Here is a 21,118-nt window from a genome sequence, read left to right on the forward strand (position 1 = left end):
ATTTTGAGAGAAGGGCAATGCTCAAATTGATGACTACTGATTGATGAAGGATTCAGGAGACCAGAGCTGAAGGAATTTTGTATCAAAGCAACTTGCAGGGAACTACAACAAACATTAATGCTTCTTTGATATACCTTTTGTAGCACCTATAAAAAGAGTTATTACATTCCTTGGACCCCCTTTTCGATGACATAGCAAATACAGAATCAAACCTATTAGAAAAGGGTTTTGCATCACAGATAAGTGAATTGATAGGAAATGGCTCACAACGTTGCCGGGCCACTTACTTTGCCTTCAGTGTCCATAATAATATCTGACATCATGCACTAAAATACCAAAGAAACCATTCAGGCAATTCCTTTGAGTAGTTAAACTGTTTTTTGAAGAATTGACAAAATGGCAAGGGGCAGTGCAAAAAAATTAGACATAACATTACAATTCAATAAGTGATCTTTACAATTGGATGAATCAACTCTGCAAGAGAAGGATGCTCTTTTCATGGCTTATGCCAGATTCTGGAATGGAAATACGCAGATGAAAGAGATTTCACAGATTGATGAAAGGCTCAAGCCCGAAACTTTGGCTTTGTATCTATCTTTGCTATATAAAGTACACTGTCTGACCTGCTGAGTTTATTCAGCATTGTGTTTTACTTTGATGCGAGATGTTGTTTGTCAGAATTAAAACAGATACTGAGGGAATGACCATTTTCAAAGAAAGTTTACATGAACGAGAACAGTATGCCATTTGAGAACATAGTCGCCTGCACAATTATGGAGCCGCTTCGATGACAGAAGGTTCATCACATGCCTGAAAAATGTTATACATCATTTGTAGTAGCTAAAAACTTAGAATGCTTCACTTTCAGTTGCCATAAAGACTGTAAACTTTATAAATCCATATTCCCTTTAAGACAGCCTATACCGGCTGAGTGAAGATAATGACGAACATTTCCAGACACTGCTGCTGGATACTGAGGTGAGGCGGCTGTCCAAAGGAAATGGTCTTGGCTGTTTTGTTGCACTCTGGGACACAATGGTTTCCTTTCTTTCTCATAACGAGCATGGAGAAAAACTTGTTAATGCAAAGGCGGGCAATATTTTATCTGGGAGATATCTTTGAACAACTCAATTTATTTAACAAGACCTTATAGGACCTACACAATGACATCATTGATAGCGAGGAAGCCATTGTTTCTTTCCTCAAAAAAAGCTCAAAGTCTTTAGGAGCAATATCAGACTGTGAATTTTTATAATTTCCAAAACTGAACACAAATGCAGAGGCACTGAAGGACGATGATGTTACTGTTTATGTGGAAAGACCCAAAGCAAACTTACACAGATCTGCAGGAATGACCTGTTAAACCTCATAATCGGATATTAGATACATTTGAGGAACAACCCACCGATGTTGCTGGAGAGGTTGATCATCTTTGGAGTGATATAATTGCACATGTAAGTTTAATCAATTTTAAAAAAGACATATATTCAGACTGATGTGCCGAATATTTTTCATAGCCTTTCCTCAGCAATACTGAGTTGAATATGGATTCAGCAAGGAATTTTACTTAGCAAAATCTAGGAACAGACTTCATACAACAACAAGAAGTGACCTTTTGACTATCACTATACATCTAAAAACTTGAACAGGATTGTCAAGCTCAAGGATCTCACTAAAACTTTCATTTTATAAGAATTATTTTTTTAAAGATCTTTTTATCAAGTTTTCAAATCCGCGAGTTTATGCTTAAGGTTCCCTTATGACTCATTTGTGCACTAACCATTGCGTTCTAAGTAGCTTTTTAAATGTTTTTGTATTGTTTCTGTTTTCTACTTTACAACATGTTTAACAAGAACGATTTCCTATTTGTATGTTTGTGCTGGATTTACAAGCTACAGTTGTTTCGCTCAGAGTAAAAGCCTTGGTTTAGTTTCACCTCAGATAATGCAAATAGTTTGTTTGTTTTTATGTATTCAGCAGAAGCATGGAAGAAACCAACTAAACACGACTGCTTTACGGGGAAGAGGGCCATAGTCAAAAAATGTTGAGAATGGCTCTTTTAAAGGATAATCTTAAAAAGGAAAGCAAGGTGGACAGACACAGGTATTAGGCAGGAACCTGATGAATGTGAGCCAACGAGGGGCCAAATGGTAGAGGATTCGGGAGAACAGAGTTGAAGGAATATTGTGATCAAAGTAACTTGCAGGGAACTACAGCAATTGCTAACCATAATCCAACATTATTGCTTCTTTCATAGATCTTTTGCAGTACCTAGGAATTTACAAATCACACCTTTTAGTTGACTTGTAGCAAATACAGGCTCAAATCTCCCACTAGGATAGTCACCACCCACAACTACGTACTTCACTCACCTACAGTTGGAATCGAAGGGGTGATATGACCTCCAGCTTCAAGGCCTAACTAGCAGCAGGTTACCAAAAGGACACAGGAGACCTTCTGGGCTTGAAATTCCCTTGATAGGACACTGATACATTCTGCAATGTGGACTGGCCTATCCGCATGCAGGTACTGTCTTAATTAAAACTAACGATATGCAATTTTTGGAGAATCCACCACATTGTCAAATGCCAAACAATAAAACAAACAAAAAACTGCAGAATCCTTCAGAAAATCTTTTTCCAAAATCAAAATGTACTGCGTATCTTAATAGAGCTCAATTTTTTTTCAAGTGATTTCCTCCATTCTTGAAAAATGCACACTTTGCCAGTCCCCATTTGCCATATTACAGATGTCTTGGCTCAACTGAAAAGCTATATTCTACTTTGATATCCCATGAAGCATCAGTCCCCCTGCTTCCTGACTCTTACAACAATCTAGAAGCACAAATATACTCACTGAGAAAATTTTTCAACCCATCTGCAAATAAAGTCAAGCGTAACCAAAATCCAAAATTTTCAATTTTGGTGTATTACGAGCTCCCATTTTAGTAAAATGGGATTATCATTGTAAGGGATAGTATAGACAGGAGGGACTAAATGGTCAGTTAACATTTAACATTTCACACAAGCACAACACAAGGTCACAGCCCAGTGATAATTCAACACAGTGGAAGAACTGAGTGAAGACTTGTCACAGTCTGTTCCAGAATTCATTACATTTGCAAAGACACTGCGATTTTGCAAAGGGAGAACCATTCTGATGGCTGGAGAAAAATGAGCCTTTTGAAGCAACTCGTGGCCAGACATTTTTGTGGAATTCAGAGCAAAACATGGTCTGTGAATGACTGGGCCTTTTTGATGGATTGACCTGGGTCAGGATGGTCTTTTTGGGAAGTAAAGTGCTTCATTTTGATTGTGACTAACAGTGAAGGTCACTTGGAGAGACCAGTGCCAGGGTCTTGAAAGCTTCGTGGAGGCCGCCCAGTTCGAATCTTGCAGGACCAGGAGTGTTGTGGCCACAGGTCGTGTGGATGGATATTTCTTCAAAGGCAACACAAAGAGAATTTGTGAGTCTGTATCAGCCACAACTCCAGTCTTCCCATCAGTTCATCATTAATTCTGGGAATCAAATTTCAAAGGCCTACACTTCAACGCTGAATTTGAAAGACTGATCTTTGAAGTAACTTTCTAGATTTTGGCCTGGACTGTCATGGTTTGGGTATATCACACACACACACACACGCGTGCACATATACCACCCCCCCCCCACCCACCCACCCACCCAAACAATAGTTGGGGATATATTTAATGTTAAGGATAGTTTAAGAGTTAATAATATCTTGTGAGCAAGAGTAAGAAATAATTAAGCACTGTCTGGTGTGATGGAATATTTGGGAATATTTTGGGGAGATAAGTTGGTAAAATTAGAGTAGGTTACATACACACACACACACACACACACACACACACACACACTTTAAAACAGATCTTATTTGAAATACTGAAGAATTCATATTCAGTGACTTTAAGAAGGGCATGTGGCTGGCAGTTGCAATCAGAGAGAGAGAGAGAGAGAGAGAGAGAGAGAGAGAGAGAGAGACAGAGACAGAGACAGAGACAGACTGGCTGACTGACTGACAGACTGACTGACTGACAGACTGACTGAACAGGGTCAAACAGGAGAAGGTTGTTGGAACTGAAACAGAAGCTCCAGAGTGGCGGATGGCTGGAAGTGCTTCCTGTCTGATGTTTCTCTTGGAATAAGTGGAACAGAAAGGAACACTGTGCTAGCCTGAAGGAAAGAGGTTATCGTCTGGAGAATCCTGATGGGGCAAGTTTCATCAGCAAGACATTGAGGTGACTAATGGTGATACCTCACTTGTGGAAATTCTACATATTTCTCTCTGCAAACCTACGAGAACCTTCTTTAACAGTAAACATTTACCTTTTGAGCACCAAAGGTTGGTGCACAGTATAAGAATTGCCTGCAACTAGTGAACTTGGAAGAATGAGAAGTGAGATTGAACTGTGAACCAAAGAACTTTTCTTAAATTTACACACACATCACATACACGTGCACTTAGAATTAGAAGGGAGTTAAGTTAATAGTGATAAGTTGAAGTTTGATTCTGTTTTCATGTTTAAAGATAATTAAAAACAACTTTTTTTAAAGTAATTACTTGTCGTGGTGAATGTCTATTGCTGCTGGGTTTTGGGGTCCTTTGGGCTCGTTACACTGGTTATTGTCTATTGCTGCTTGTTACACGCGGTTCGTAACAGGTGATCCAGAAAGGGAGTTTCTGGAGAAATTGTGGCATTTGACATGGTCTAGGAATTGGTCCAAAAACGTTATCGGGGTTGTCATTCCCCACTAGCATCATTGGTGCATGCAGTATTCAGTAATATATCCTTCCAAAGATATCAATAAGACCAGAATGGAACAGATTTACTAAAAGGAAGAAATTCTGTATTCCATTGGTACAAAATCAGTACACTGCAAATCAGACATTCTGCCTCGTAATATTCCACTGTTAGTGAACAGTTGTGGCCAGAGCTTGTTTCAGGGAAGTCCTACTTTGTTTAAGAAGATTCCAGGAGCAAGTCAGGATGAATCAATCGCCAGCATCCATAAACATCATCTAAAATATTAAACAAGTGAAAAAGGAAAAGAAAATACAGGATTTTCCAGAAATATTTTTACATTCTGAGGTAAATTGTAATAGCAGCAGTCTAGACCCCAAGTTCTTTTCATTAATTAAAAAAAAATGTTCAAAACTTCCTCTCAGAGGACAAACAATTCCCACTTCCCCACATCTGAAAAATGAAGTCATTTCCTCCCTGTCTTCCATCTAGAGCCATTGTACTACACAGCATCAGGTTTAACTGAGAATTCCCCAAATTCATACGTCACGGAATCATATAGCACAGAAATGGCCCTTTCAGCCACCTTGCTCGTGCTGACCATGATACCCATTTACCCTCTACAGACCTATATTCTACTATGCCTATCCTATCTAAACACCTGTCCAAACACCTTTTAAATGCTGATATTGTATATGCCTCTACCATCTCTTCTGGTAGCTCCTTCCAGACAATCATAATCCTGTGCAGGAAACTTGCCCCTCAGTCCATAAATTTCACCTTCAATTTGTGTCCTCTAATTCTAGATTCTCTTGCCATGGAAAAAAAGATTCTGATCATTTATCCTATCTCTGTCCCTCATAACTTTATGTATCTCTAGGTCAGTCCTCAGCTTCCTAAGTTCCCATGAGAATAAACCCAGCCTATCCAATTTCACCTTCTAATTATAGGCCTCCATTCCAAATAATATCCTGATAAATCCCATCTACACTTTATTGCTACTTCATCTTTCTTCTAAGTATTGTAACCAGAACTGCCCACAATTCCTCAAGTGCAATAACCAATGCTTTGTAGTGAGTCATAATGGAAGGAGCAGGCCCTTTGTCTCTTAAATGCCCCCATTGTTTTAGTCTCCATCCACCATCCCTGACAAGGCATTCCAGGTACCCACATCTCTGCGTAAAAACCATACCCCTGATGCCTCCCCTAAACTTACCTCTCTTATCATTGTACATATGACCTCTGGTGTTTGCTATTCCTGCCCTGGGAAACAGGTGCTGGCTGTCCAGCCTATCTATGCCTCTCATAATCTTGTAGACACTTATTGAGTCTCCTTTCATCCTTCTATGCTCCAAAGAGAAATGTCCCAGCTCTGCCAACCTTGCCTCATAAAATTTGTTTTCCATTCCACGCAACATCCTGGTAAATCTCCTCTGCACCCTCTCCATAGGTTCCACATCCTTCCTATAATGGGGTGACCAGAACTGAACACAATACTCTAAGAGTGGTCTTACCAGAGATTTGTAGAGATGCAACATGACATTTCTACTCCTGAACTCAATCCCCCATTAATGAAGTCCAACATCCTATACGTCTTCTTAACTATCCTATTAACCCATGCAGCGACCTTGAGGGATGAATGGATTTGAACCCCAAGATCCCTCTGTTCATCCATACTTTTAAGTAACCGACCATGAACCCTGTACTCAGCCTTCTGGTTTGTCCTTCCAAAATGCATAACCTCACACTTATCCAAACTGAACTCCAACTGCCACTTTTCTGCCCATCTCTGCATCCTGTCTATATCCTCTTGTAACCAACATCCTTCAGCTCCATCCACAACTCCTCCAACCTTCGTGTCATCCGCAAATTTACTGACCCATCCTTCCACCTCTTCATCCAGGCCATTTATAAAAATCACAAAGAGCAGGTGTCCCAGAACAGATGGTTGCAGCACTCCACTAGTCAGTGACCTCCAGGCAGAAAACTTTCCTCCACTACTACTCTCTGCTTTCTTCCTACAAACCAATATTTTTATTCACACAGCCAAGATTCCACTGATCCCACTCCTCATGACTTTCTGGATGAGTCTCTCATAGGGGACCTTGTCAAATGCCTTGTTAAAATCCATGTAGACCACATCTACTACCCTTCCCTCATCAAATTATTTTGTTACCTCCTTAAAAATTAAGCTCATGAGGCATGACCTTCCCTTCACAGAGCCATACTGACTATCCTTGAGTAGACTGTACTTCTTCAAATGCTCATAGATCCTATCCCTAAGAATCCTCTCCATTAGTTTTCATACAACTTCTTAAAATGGTAGCAACTAATACTACACATTCTCCTGGTAACATTTTCAAAACATCCATAGTCTGTTTTCTGCAATCATGGTTGGCCTAGTGGTTAGTGCAACACCTTTCCAGCACCAGCGATCAGGACTTGAGTTCGAATCCTGCCCTGTAAGGAGCTCTGGTTTCCTCCCACCATTTGTAATGTATGGGGGTATAAATTAATTGGGTGTAAATTGGGCGGCATGGACTCGTAGGCCGAAATGGCCTGTAACCATGCTATATATCTAAATAAAAAAATTCCTAATGTGATGACTGAACTGTATACAGTATACTACACTCATAGTGGTCCAACTATTGTTGAATACAGTTCTGGCACAACTATCCTTTACTCCTATGTGCATTCTTAATCACTCGGCCACAGGTCTGACTGTATTCATGTTTGTGGGCAGACTCTGTTCCTCAACATTTCCGGGTACCTGCCTCAACAGCCACTAAATTCCAGTTCTCTCCTTGAGGCTGATGACACCAGCTCAGGGCCCAGTTAAATCAATATAAGGGGAAGGTGATGGTGGATTTATTTTAAGAATGTACTGAGCAGCCGTCTGGAGAAATCTGTATTATTTCAAATAAATAAATATTTTACTTACTGCTTGGGAAACTGTTGAATAAGTCAAATTCTAAGGCAAAATAACAAAATCTCTTCCATGGCACACTTTCTGTACAAACATTACATCCAGTTCTGTACATCCTGATCCCACACTGCATGGTGTGGTTCTGAATATCAAAGCAAGCAAAGCAAAGAGAGACTTCGCAACATCCTTTATACTAGTCAGCCGAGAATAACATTCAGCACCAAGTAGGTACTGGAAACTTGCCAAAGGCCCAGTGAATCAGGGAATTCTGCCAGTGGGCTATTTTCAGAACCATTTAATTAATCACTCCATAACTGTACACCAGGCACAGAAAATGCAGCATTTCCAAAATATATTTTCTTAATTTGTAAGGATGTTAAATGTTATGGGGAGAAGGGAGGAGAGTGAGGTAGAGAGGAAAAATACATCAACTATGATTGAATTGCAGAGCAGACTCTAATTCTGCTCCTACATCTTGTGGTCTTATTATGATAGGTGTTTACCTGCTCTTTTCGTGGTGACAAAAATACAATAGATTTCCTGCAATATAGTTGTCACAACAGAAATACAACCTCAACAGTGGACATAGTTTCACATCACTCAATAACAGATGTGAGGATATTTTATATAAATTGTGTTTCTCGTAGAAAGTAAAAATCTCCTCAGGGACACTTTTAACACTAATGTCTTGTACATCTGAAATACCACTCGTGCAATAGGCTGGACACGAATTACAGATCCATGGACAAAACTGAATGCCAACAATACTATAAATACTACACACTCATTGTACCTGCTGATTCATGACTGGTGTGGGAAAGTCCCTTACTTTCAACTCCACCTCCAAAATCTACATGCTCTTCCACAGAGAAGGATGGCTTTCAATCTCACAGCAAAACCCATTAACACTAAATTTAGTAGAAAGATGATTCAATTTATAGCAAAATACATGCAATTCACTCAAACACTAATTGCAGCACTTTCATTTGCAAGAGAGGATTATAACAAAAAATTCTCAAAACATTTTTGCTCTTATTTGAGCTGTTCTAATTCTTCAGTGTGCAAGCATTTTTCAATGTGGTATGGATAAACTGGCTATTACAATTTAGCATACAATGAAAGAGGATGATAAAGATTCAATTAAAGAATTGTAATCAAGTTTAGAATTTATTTTTCCAGATGAAGAATACAGATATTGGTTATTTTGAAATATAAAGGACTGATGTAAATGCATTATGGAGGCATGAACTTTGTTTTGTATGTACAGTTATTTGAAAGTACAATTTTACAAAGTATGTAAGTACCTACACTAAAAGAAATGCAGCATATCGAGGTGGAGGTTCACCTTCATGTTCTCTAATACTACTGGTGGTGAGGCTTTGGCAGGGCAGCCTTCGTCGGGTCATCAGTGAGGTTTCAATGGAGCGGCCTTCGGCAGGCTGGCAGTGAGGCTTCAGCGGGGCAGCCTTTGGCGGTGAGGCTTCAGTGGGGAGAGGCGAGGCCTGGCAGGAGCAGCAGAATGGAGCTGGACTCAGCTAGGCGAGGTTCGGTGGGAGCAGCAGAGTGGTGCTGGACTCAGCTAGGCGAGGTCCGGTGGGAGCACCAGCGAAGTAAAGTTCAATTTTTGATATTTTAGCAATTAGAATAAGAATTAGGGCCTAGCGTGGGGGTGGAGCTTTGAGGTTTTGGCTCAAGAGGTTTCAGCGAGCTTGCTTCCAGTCAGGTATGGTAATTTAATCCTTTCAACAAATTAGGAGTAGGCAATGGAGATAGTTAGGGCAGTGGATTACTCCGATTGCGGGATATGGGAAATTTGAGACAGCACAATTGTCCCTGAGGACTACACCTGCAAAAGGTGTATCCAGCTGCAGCTCCTGACAAACTGAGTTAGGGAAGTGGAGCTGGATGAACTCTGGATCATTTGAGAGGTAGAGAGGGTGGTAGAGTGGAGTTTCAGGGAGGCAGGAAGCTGGGTGACTGTCTGGAGAGGGAACGGGATTAGACAGAGTGAGCATTCCCATCAACAATAGGTATACTGTTTTGGATACTGTTGGTGGGGACGACCTACCTGAGACAAGCTGTAGTGGTCACGTCTCTGGGACCGAGACTGGATCCTCAGCTCAGTAAGGAAAGAGGGAAAAGAAGAGAGCTGTAGTGATGGAGGATTCAATAGTTAGGGGGATAGATAAGAGGTTCTGTGGGAGAGCTCGAGAATCCTGGATGGTTTGTTGCCCCAGGTGCCAGGTCTGAGATATCTCGGGTCAAGTTCTTAGCATTCTCAGAATGAAGAATGAGTGCCCAGATGTCGTGGTGCATGAAGGAACCAATGACATGGGTAGGAAGGGTGAGGAGGACCTGCAAAGATAGTTTAAGGAGTTAGATGCAAAGTTGAAGGACTGGATCTCCAGGGATGCGATCTCCGGAGTTCTATCTGTGCCACGTGCTAATGAGGCTAGAAATAGGAAGTTAATGGAGCTAAATACATGGCTGAAGAGTTGGTGCGGGAGGGAGGGCTTCAAGTCTGGACATTGGGCTCAGATCCAGGGAAGGGGGACCTGTTCCTATGGGATGGTTTGCATCTGAACTGGAGGGGGACTAACATCTTTGTGGGTAGATTTGCTAGTGCTGCTCCAGGGGGTTTAAACTAGATTGGCAGGGGAGTGGGAACCAGAGTGTTAGAGCAGATAGTGAGGTGGAGGAGGACAAAGGCCATGTGAGGATTGCATGTATAGACAGCAATTAAAGATTAGTACATGATAGAAATGCTCAATTTATCTATTTCAATGCAAGGAGTATTGTCAGAAAGGCAGACAAGCTTTGGGCATGGATTGGCATGTGGGATTACAACATTACTGCTGTTTTTTTGTTATTAGTGAGACTTGGTTGCAGGATGGGCAGGACTGGCAGCTCAATGGTCTGGGGTATCATGTTTAAGACGTGATAGACAGGGAGGAATGAAAGGGGGAGGGAGTGGCATTGCTAGAGAGGGAAAATATGCTTAGACAGGACAGCCCAGAGGGCTTGTCTACAAACGCCAAATGGGTGGATCAGAGGAACGGGAAAGGTGTGACCACCCAATAGTCAGAGAGAATCGGAGGAGCATATTTGTAGAGAGATGGAAGATCAATGAAAGAAACAGAAAAGTGTAATAGTAAGAGATTTTAACTTTCCACACATTGACTGGGTCTCTCATTCTGTAAAAGGGCTGGATGGCCTGGAGTTTGTCAAATGTGTCCAGGAAAGTTTTCTAAATCAATATATAGAGGTACGAACTATAGAGGATGCAATACTTGATCTCCTATTAGGGAACCAGACAGGTCAGGTGACAGAAGTATGTGCAGGCAAATATTTTGGGTCCAGTAACCATAATGTCATTAGTTTCAAGTTAATTATGAATAAGGTCCTTGAGATGAGATTCTAAATTGGAGAAAGGCCAATTCTGTGGAAATGAGAAAGGATCTAGGAAGAGTGGATTGGGATAAGTTGTTTTCTGGGAAGGATGTGTTCAGTAAGTGGAAGGTCTTCAAAGGCAAAATTTTGAGAGTGCAGAATTTGTATATTCCTGTCAGGATTAAAGGCAAAGTTAACAGGCATAGGGAACCTGGGTTTTCAAGGGATATTATCAATCTGGTAAAGTGGAAGGGAGGTGTATACCAGATATAGGCAACAATGAGCAAATGAGGTACTAGAAGAGTATAGAAGATGTAAGAAAATACTTACGGAGGAAATCAGGAAGGCAAAAAGACAAGAGGTTGCTTTGGCAAATGATGTGAAGGTAAACTCAAAGGGTTTCTACATTAAGAGTAAAAGGATAGTAAAGAACAAAATTGGACCCTTAGAAGATCAGAGTGGTCATCTACGTGTGGAGCCTCACGAGATGGAGGAGATCTTAAACAGTTTTTTTGCGTCAGTATTCACTCAGAAAAATGGAATGGTGTATAAGGAAGGAAGGGAAGCAAGCAGTAGTGGCATGGAACATATAGAGATTAAAGAGGAGGAGGTGCTTGCTGCCTTACAGCGAATAAAGGTAAATAAATCCCCATGGCCTGACATGATATTCTCTTGGATCCTTGAGGGAAACTAGTGTCCTTAGCGATGAGTCGGGTGCTGGAGGTTTGGATGGTAACTCATGTTGTTCCATTGTTTAAAAAAGGCTCCAAAAGTAAACCAAAAGTAAAGGCCGATGAGCCTGATGTCAGTACAGGTACACGATCCTTTATCCAGAACCCTTGGGGGGCACTGTATTCTGAATTTCGAATTTTTCTGGATTTCTGAAAGCCAGATTTGTGCTGGCGTATCCACCCCCATCCCCTTCCAATCGCGCTGCCGTCTCCCACCCACCCTCGACTGCCCGACTCGCGCTGCCTGTCTCCCCTCCCCGACCGCCCAACTCACGCTCCTGGTCTCTCCCTCCCCTCGCCTGCCTGACTCGCGCTGCCGGTCTCCTCCCCCTTCGCCCGGCTGACTCGCCTGCCCAACTCGCGCTGCCGGTCCCTTGTCTGCCCGACTCACGCTGCCGTCTCTCTCCCCAGTTTTCGGATTTTGGAGCTTTCCGGATTTTAGATGTCCGGATAAAGGATCGTGTACCTGTCAATTATTGGAGGGTGTTCTGAGAAATCGGATTGAAATGTATTTGGACAGCCAAGGGCTGATTAAGGATAGTCAGCATGGCTTTGTGTGTGGAAGACGTGTTTAACAAATCAAAGTTTTTCAAGGAGGTTACCAAGGAAGTCAATGAAGGAAAGGCTATGGATGTTGTCTATATGGACTTTAGTAAGACCTTTGACAAGGTCCCACATGGGAGGCGAGTTCAGAAGGTTCAGACAATAGGTATCGATGGAGAGGTTGTAAACTGGACGATTGCTTTTCAGACTGGAGGCCTGTTATTAGTGGTGTGCCTCAGGAATTGGTGCTGGGACCACTGTTGTTTGTAGTCTATATCAATGATCTGGACGATAATGTGGGAAATTGGATCAGAAATTTGCTGATGACACTAAAATTGGAAGCGTTTGGACAGGGAGGAAGGCTTTCAAAGCTTGCAGAGGGATCAAAATCAACCGGAAAAATGGGCAGAAAATGGTAGACAAGTGTGAAGGTGTTGCAGTTTGGAAGGACAAACCAAGGTACGACATACCCATAAATGGCAAGGCACTAAGGAGTGTGGAGGAACAAAGAGATCTGGGAATACAGATACATACTTCCCTGAAAATGGCATCACAAATAGACAGGGTTGTAAAAAAACCTTTGGCATCTTGGGCTCCATAAATCAAAGTACTGAGTACAGGAGTTGGGATGTTATGGTGAGGTTGTAAAAGTGATTGGTGAGGCCAAATTTGGAGTATTATTGCAGTTTTGGCCGCCAAACTACAGGAAGGACATCAGTAAGATTGAAAGAGTGCAGAGAATATTTCTAGAATGTTGCTGGGCTTTCAGGAGTGAAGTTACAGGGAAAGATTAAACAGGTTAGGACTTCATTCCTTGGAACATAGAAGAATGAGGGTAGATTTGATAGAGGTTTACAAAATTATGAGGGGTATAGACAGAGTAAATGTGAATAGGCTCTTTCCACTTAGATTAAGAGAGATAAATATGAGAGGACATGGGTTTAGGGTGAATGGGGAAAAGTTTATGGGGAACTTCTTCACTTAGATAGTGATGGGAGTGTGAAACGAGCTGCCATTTGATGTGGTAAATGTGGGCTCACTCTTAAATTTTAAGAATAATTGGATAGATAAATGGATGGGAGAGATCTGGAGGGTTATGGAATGGGTGCAGGTCAGTGGGACTAGTGGAATGATGTTTCAGCAAAGACTAGAAAGGCTAAATGGCTTGTATCCTGTGCTGTACTTTTCTATGGTTCTATCAAAGATGGGCGATAAATACTAACTTCACCACCAATGCCCAAATCCTGAACAACAAATCAATAAAAATACAAGCTAACAAACTAAGCAAACATCAACTTTCTTCTAGTTAAGAAAAAATAATGCACACCACACCTTTTGTGTGACAAAATGCAGCATTGGGAGAAAATTAGCATGCTCCTGCAGACAAGGTGCTAAGAGAAGAAATTATGCACTTATTATTGACATAAGCTAACAGAAACACAGATGTTCTGAGCTGGAGATGTATATTATCGTTAAATAGCAGATTGCATGTGCAAAAGGAGGAAATGGAATTCTATCCATTATGTTGAATAAAGGCATGGGAAAATAGAGGTTTGCATTTTTATGGCACTTTACATGTGTCATACATTTTGATGGCTCCTGGCCCGAGGCTCGGCTGCCAACGGTCGGGCTGTGCGGGCTGCCGGGGTTTGCCTGGCCTTTACTATCTTCTTCAGCATGATGCTGAAACAAGCCATGAAAGACCTCAACAATGAAGACGCTGTTTACATCCGGTACCGCACGGATGGCAGTCTCTTCAACCTGAGGCGCCTGCAAGCTCACACCAAGACACAAGAGCAATTTGTCTGTGAACTACTCTTTGCCCATTCAGAGCCAGCTCTCCAGCGCATGACGTCCTGTTTTGTGGAAACTGCCAAAATGTTTGGCCTGGAAGTCAGCCTGAAGAAAACTGAGGCCCTCCATCATGCAGCTCCCCACCATGACCACATCACCATCGGGCACACTGAACTCAAAACGGTCAACCAGTTTACCTACTTCGGCTGCACCATTTCATCTGATGCAAGTCTCGACAAATAGACAGACAACAGACTCGCCAAGGCAAATAGCGCCTTTGGAAGACTAGACAAAAGAGTCTGGAAAAACAACCACCTGAAGAAACACACAAAGATCAGCGTGTACAGAGCCGTTGTCATACCCATGCTCCTGTTCGGCTCCGAATCATGGGTCCTCTACCGGCATCACCTACGGTTCCTAGAACGTTTCCATCAGCGCTGTCTCCGCTCCATCCTCAACATTCATTGGAATGACTTCATCACCAACATCGAAGTACTCGAGCTGGCAGAGTCCGCAAGCATCGAATCCATGCTGCTGACCCATTCTGGGTCACGTCTCCAGAATGGAGGACCATCGCCTTCCCAAGAGCGTGTTCTATGGCGAGCTCTCCACTGGCCACCGAGACAGAGGTGCACGAAAGAAGAGGTACAAGGACTGCTTAAAGAAATCTCTTGGTGCCTGCCACATTGACCACCGCCAGTGGGCTGATATCGCCTCCAACCGTGCATCTTGGCGCCTCACAGTTCGGCGGGCAGCAACCTCCTTTGAAGAAGACCGCAGAGCCCACCTCACTGACAAAAGACAAAGGAGGAAAAACCCAACACCCAACCCCAACCAACCAATTTTCCCTTGCAACCGCTGCAACCATGCCTGCCTGTCCCGCACCGGACTTGTCAGTCACCAACGAGCCTGCACCAGACGTGGACATACCCCTCCATAAATCTTTGTCCGCGAAGCCAAGCCAAAGAAAGAACATTTTGATACAAGACTCTTTACCTGACCGAATCCATCAATGCCTTTTTTAAATTATCCTGCGCTCTTCCTATTTTATTCTCCCTATATTCGCAGAAACTCTTCCCAGACTCCTCCACTCACCTTCACATTGGAGGCAATTGACTCTGACTCATCACTAGGTATGTTTTTGGGATGTGGGATGAAATTAAATTACCTGGAGAAAACCCATGTAGTTACAAGGAGGACATGTAAACACCACGCCGCAGCACTGGAGGCAAGATTAAATTGTGCGCACCATAGCTGATAGGTCAGGATTAAGCCTAGGTCTTAATGAAATGTATTCATGATCCTAATGTGAAAACTATGACAAGTCACTTTGTGCACTCCAGGGATAGAATAACTCAGGTGGTCTGATTTTTTTTTAAATTTGAAGCCAGATTTTCTCCAGTCATCTGGATCTCTCCCATCACTAGTGAGGATACAAGGATCTTTGTCAAGTTTTCAGCAATTTCTTCACCTGCCTCATTCAATAACTGGGGATATATCCCATCAGCCCCAGGGGACTTGTTCACTGTAATGCTTCTCAAAAGACCTCTATTTTGATCTCAAAATGCCTTAATATGTAGGTATTTTCCATATTATACTTCCTATCACTGTCCATGTCCTTCTTCTTGGTAAACACTGATGCAAAATACCCATTTAGTTAAGTGGGAAGGTCACAGGGTCACTGGGAGAACATACAAACTCCACATGGAAAGTATCAAAGATGAGAATGGACTCTGAGCTCCTGGACTTGTAAGATAACTGTTGTGCCTTCCTGCACATATATCACCTTTGAAAGCAAAACAATTTTCTTTATAGGGTGTTTTAGGTTCCTATGAACACATTAAAGGGCAGACATGGATTGGTTTAACATCACAAATAAAAGATTGTACCTGTGATAGTGCAGCAGTACCTCTCATTCTGCCCTTGCACATCTCGCTAGTTTTTGTGCTTACATCTTGGAAGTGAGCTTGGATCCTACAGCCTGGCCTCAGACAAGAGATGCTGCTGAGGAGTCACAGCCAACGTTATTAATAAGATGACACTTGGTATACAAGATATTCATCGTGAAGTCGTTGGAGTGCTTCACATTCTTTTGTGAGCCCAGGGTAAAAATAAAGCACTGCCACGTATTGCAACAATACAAGAAACTGTAAGGACTGACAAGGTACTAAAAGTACACTTATCTTTTAATGAATTTAAAATAAGGATGCCCTTTTAAAAATTGTGACATGGGATGATTAAGAGAGCATGAATGAAAAGGAAACATACAAGCTATTTCAGAACATTTGTTAACGGCTTGGCTCAATGTTCCAAGAAATTAAATAAACAGACGAAGAAAATACACCAGGGAAATGGATCCATTACAGAGTTATTATCGTTCGAGTTCAAGAGCCAAAATGTAATTAAATTTTGAACTAATGAATAAGCTTTCCTCAATACTTTGTTGAAATTATCCAGTAGAAATTACTGCACAGAAAATACTCAAAACTCTCAACAGGACAGGAAGCCTCTATACAAAGAGAAACAGAGTCAGAATCAGGATTTATTGTCATGAACAAGTCATGAAATTCGTTGTTCTGTGGCAGCATCATATTGGAAACATTCATATTATAACCATCTTACGACGTTACTATAAAAAAAGGTAAAAATAATAGTGCATGAAAAGTAAGGCCGTGTCTTTGGTTTTATTCAGGAATCTGATGGCAGTGGGGAAGAAGTTGTCCTCGTGCCACTGAGTGCTCATCTTTAGGCTCCTAACCTCTTTCCCCAATGGTAGCAGAGCGAAGAGGGCATGGCCTGAATGGTGGTGGTCTTTGAGGATAGCGACTGCTTTTTTGAGACACCACCTCATATAGGTATGCTCAATGGAGTGAAGTCTGGTGTCTGTGATGTCACAGAGCAAGTTAACAACTCTTTGGAGTTTATTCTTGCCCTGAGAGTTGGCACTTATGTACCAGGCAATGATGCAACCAGCCAGAATGCTCTCCACTGTACACCTGTAGAAGTTTACAAGAGTCTTCAGTTACATACCAAACCTCCTCAGACACCTCAATGGTGAGCCTTCTTTGTGATTGCATCAACATGGAGGTTCCAGGACAGATCCTCAAAGATGTTGACACCCAGGAATTTGAAGCTCTTGACCTTCTCCACTACTGAGCCCTTAATGAGGACTAGGTTGTGCTCCCCCAACTTTCTCCTGAAGTCAACAATCATCTCCTTGGTTTGTTGACGTTGAGCACAAGGTTGTTATCGTTATACCATTCAACGAGCTGATCTATCTCCCTCCTGTACACTTCTTCATGGCAGTTTGTGATTTTGCCGACACCTTTGGTGTCATCGGTATTGGAATTGTGCCTGGCCACACACTCATAGGTGAAGACAAGTAGAGCACTGGGCTAAGCATACATTCGTGGGTGGCATCTGTGTTGATGATCAATGAGGAGGAGACATTGTTTCCAATTTGTACTGACTGTGGTCTTCTGATGTGAAAGTCAAGGATCCGGTTGCAGAGGCCTAGAATTTGTAGCTTCTTGACTGAGGGAATAATGGTACTGAAGGCCAAGCTGTAGTCGATGAAGAGCAGCCGTATGTATGAATTGCTGTTTTTGAGGTGATCCAGAGCTGAGTGGAGAGCCAACGATTGTGACGATAGGCAAATTGCAGTGGGTCCAGATCTTTGCTTAGGTACGTGTTAATTCTGGCCATGACCAGCCTCTCAAAGCATTTAATCACAATAGAAATTCGTGCTACTGGGTGGTAGTTGTTGAGGCAGCTCACACTGCTTTCCTTAGTTGATGCCCTTTTGAAGCAGGTGGGAACGTCTGACTCAGTAATGAGAGGTTGAAAATGTCCATGAACACTCTGGCTAGTTGGTTGGAGCAGATTGTCAGGATCTTCCCCCTTGCAAGGGTTCACCCTCTTGAAAAATGTCCTGATGTTGCCCACAGAGACAGATATCACAGGGTCCTCAGCCTTTTCAGGGATTTATGTAGGCACTGTTTGGTTCTTCTTTTCAAAGCGGGTATAGAAGGTATTCAGCTCATCGGGTAGTGAAGCATCTGCTGTTAAACAGTTATTGTTTTAAGACCCTGATCTTTCATTTCTACCCATTTCCATTTTACTTATCTTTATTTCACCCACTTTTGCTTAAAGGGCAGTCACCCAAAATGTACCTCTTTATTGATGGTTCTTGATCTACGTGGTGTCTCCCAGCACATTCAGTTTCCGTTACAGTGGAATAGTACAAGTGCATTGAAGGTGGTTTCAATCTGGTTTCTATGCAGAACTAGTTGACATCAATGGCACTTCAGAGGGTAAGGGAAGAGATGGAGCTCTGCAGGTGGGATGAACAGGATGACTGCTGGGCGCTCGAGGTAGCGGCAGCAAAGAAAAAACAACAAACAAACTGGGTTTCCAACTATTTGCCACCTTTTGATACCTGTAAAAAGCACATCTTGTACTGAGAGGAATTGAGGATGCAATTCTGATGGCTCAAAAACATATCTCAGTAGGGATCTGGAACAGTAAGCATGGAGGTAAAAGTTGTATGTCAACATTTCAAATAGAGACCCTAACCCTAACCGAGAGGGAAAATTGGCAGTATATGTCAGGATGGGGGAAGTGGAGCACATAGATCCTGGTTGGTGATAGGTGGAACCAGATGGGGAGGTGTGGAATGAACGGATTGAAGGCTCATGTGGAAAGGTCCCACTACCTGTGCCAAGAACATTTTACTGAGTTATTTTCTAATAGCTCCTTTGAGGATTAAATGGACTTTGATGCAGCCATGGGTAGTGAGTGAAAAGTTGGGTTTACCCTGTGCTTAATGGAGCTGAGGCTTCTGCAATGAACTGCTGCCTAGGAGCTGGCTGCTATTAAATTTGTTTGATGGTACACAAAGACACTGGGTACAATCTGACCTCTTATTCCTTTTTGATAGTGACGAGTTGATTGAGAGTAAACAGGCCACTGCTGGAAAATCTGAGAGAGACTTAAAAAGGTACATCACTTTTAAAATATTCTTCCTGGAGGTCTGATAAATATTCACAGAATGTCTCACATTCTTTTCAAGAATTTAAAACTTGATAATCAAGTCATAAGGAAATTTTAATGATTACTGTAAATATTCATGTATAATGCCAAAAATTTTACCCCCTTTTTCCCCAAAGAAAAAGGGGGAGGGGTCGCATTATACACAGGAGTAGAATTAAAATAAATTTCTGCAACTCGCATGGCGGTTCGGGCGGGAGAGCGGTAGTCAGCAGCGTGACTCGGGCAGCCAGGGCGGGTGAGCGGTAGTCGGCAGCGCAACTCGGGCAGCCGGTAGCGCGACTTGGGCGGCAGGGCGAGCAGGTGAGGGGAGGGTGGGTTGTGAGAGATGACATCATGTGGGGGGGGGTCATGAGAGACGGCAGTGCAACTTGGGCGGGCGAGCGCCCGGAGAGACGGCAGCGCAACTCAGGCAGGTGAGGGGAGGGGGGTCGCAATATATACGGGGGTAAAAAATGTCCCCCCTCAAAAATGGGGGGTTGCATTATACACGGGTCGCATTATACACGAATATTTACGGTAAATTCCAAACTTGTGGACATCTTTCAGAATCATCAGAAAACAGCAACTACTTGAAGACTGCTCCGTTACGGCAGGAATAAGGAGAAGAGAGCAAAGATATTTACACAAGGCATAACAAAAAATAATCTATTTAGGCTGTTCCTATATCCCATGATCAAAATAGGCTTGTAGATTACAGCACTTGAAGCGCAGGCACAGGTACTTTTTCAACACCATGAAGTCCTCTCTGCCACTACAAAAACTCAGCCCTTGTGTAACCATTACCACAAATTACATGAAAACTTTATCTCCTGGCTTTTAATTTCTCTGCAAAGCGAAACAAGGCTTTGCTATATCACTTAAACAGGCATCTCAATTTTATGCAGCTCTACTAAATCACTTGTCAGGCTCCTCGATTCCGGAGAAAGCAACCTCAGCTGAACCATTCTTTCCCCATAACTGTAATTCTCTTTGGACAGCATCTTCATGAAGTTGTCCTGCACCTTCCCTTGTACAGGCACATTGATTAGAACTGTAAAGCACGCTCTAGCTGTGGACAACTTAGCAGGTCTTCCCTTCCCTTGTACTCAAGGAGGGTGGGGGGGGGGGGGGGGGTGTACGCTTTTGTAACCACATATTCATCTTCCTACTTCCTTTGACTGGAGTCCAGATATAATTGTGCCAGAAGGTTAGAGGATCAGGAACATTGAACTTCCTGCCTGCTTTAGTTACAAGACACGTCTCCTGTTCACGACCTTGCTGAGTAACACCTCCATGTGCACAATCACTCATTTGAGTAAATCAGAAACCAGGCTCTGCACATCAGCCAATGAAATCTACATCCTCGCTGAAGGCAAGTGAAGCTCACACAAATTGATGCACAAAAACTGCAAATAATTGGAAACCTGGTATAACTGTGTAGAGTGAATAAAAGCTCTCATGACTGGAGGAAGAACAAACACTTTTATTAGTTTGTAACTATGGGTAGGGTCTCATAGTAGTCTTTGGAAGGGTTCTGGGTTTAAGCAGGAAACCAGGGTTATATGTGAGCAGATGGGGGTGGAGTCAGGAGGCAGGGCCCAGCCATCAGCACAAAGGTTCACTGCATTCACCCCTTCCTGTAGAATTTAGGGTCTGTGAACGAAGACAGAAAACATTGGTTCAGAAAAAAAGGTTGAAAAAATATACAGTTATTTACAAATTTAAGTGGTCCAGGGGTCTGGAGATTCTGGTGGAGCACCTCAGCACCGGGGTGGAGGAGGCCTTGGACTCCTTGGGTCTCCTGTTCCCCTTGCGAGGAAGGAGAGGTGGACTGGGTCTCCGGCTCAAAGGTGGAGGTGGATGCACTTTCCTCCTGAACCAGATCCCTCGAGGCCCTGACAGGGGGTGCAAGAATGAGCTCTGTGGCTCGCAGGGCACTTAAG

General features: G+C 42.6%; 1 protein-coding gene and 1 long non-coding RNA gene across 6 annotated transcripts in view; one reads left to right on the forward strand and one right to left on the reverse strand.

Annotated features, from left to right (window-relative positions):
- Positions 1 to 21,118, reverse strand: part of gab1 (GRB2-associated binding protein 1) — a 262,884-nt gene that overhangs the window by 48,416 nt on the left and 193,350 nt on the right. The window contains exon 1 of one of the 5 annotated variants that reach the window (XM_069925281.1): positions 7,702 to 7,806. The exons of the other annotated variants lie outside the window; for them this stretch is intronic. Within the exon in view, the coding sequence (XP_069781382.1) occupies positions 7,702 to 7,801 (100 nt within the window). The 5' untranslated portion in view covers positions 7,802 to 7,806. Of the gene's footprint in view, positions 1 to 7,701; positions 7,807 to 21,118 lie in introns of those variants that run through there. 5 annotated transcript variants of the gene reach the window in all.
- On the forward strand, positions 17,097 to 20,268 carry LOC138757632 (uncharacterized). The gene is made up of 3 exons (XR_011353769.1): positions 17,097 to 17,198; positions 19,084 to 19,143; positions 19,743 to 20,268. It is a non-coding gene; the product is annotated as an uncharacterized lncRNA (long non-coding RNA).

The sequence above is a fragment of the Narcine bancroftii genome, chromosome 3 (genome assembly GCF_036971445.1).
Source record: "Narcine bancroftii isolate sNarBan1 chromosome 3, sNarBan1.hap1, whole genome shotgun sequence".
Lineage (NCBI taxonomy): Eukaryota > Metazoa > Chordata > Chondrichthyes > Torpediniformes > Narcinidae > Narcine > Narcine bancroftii.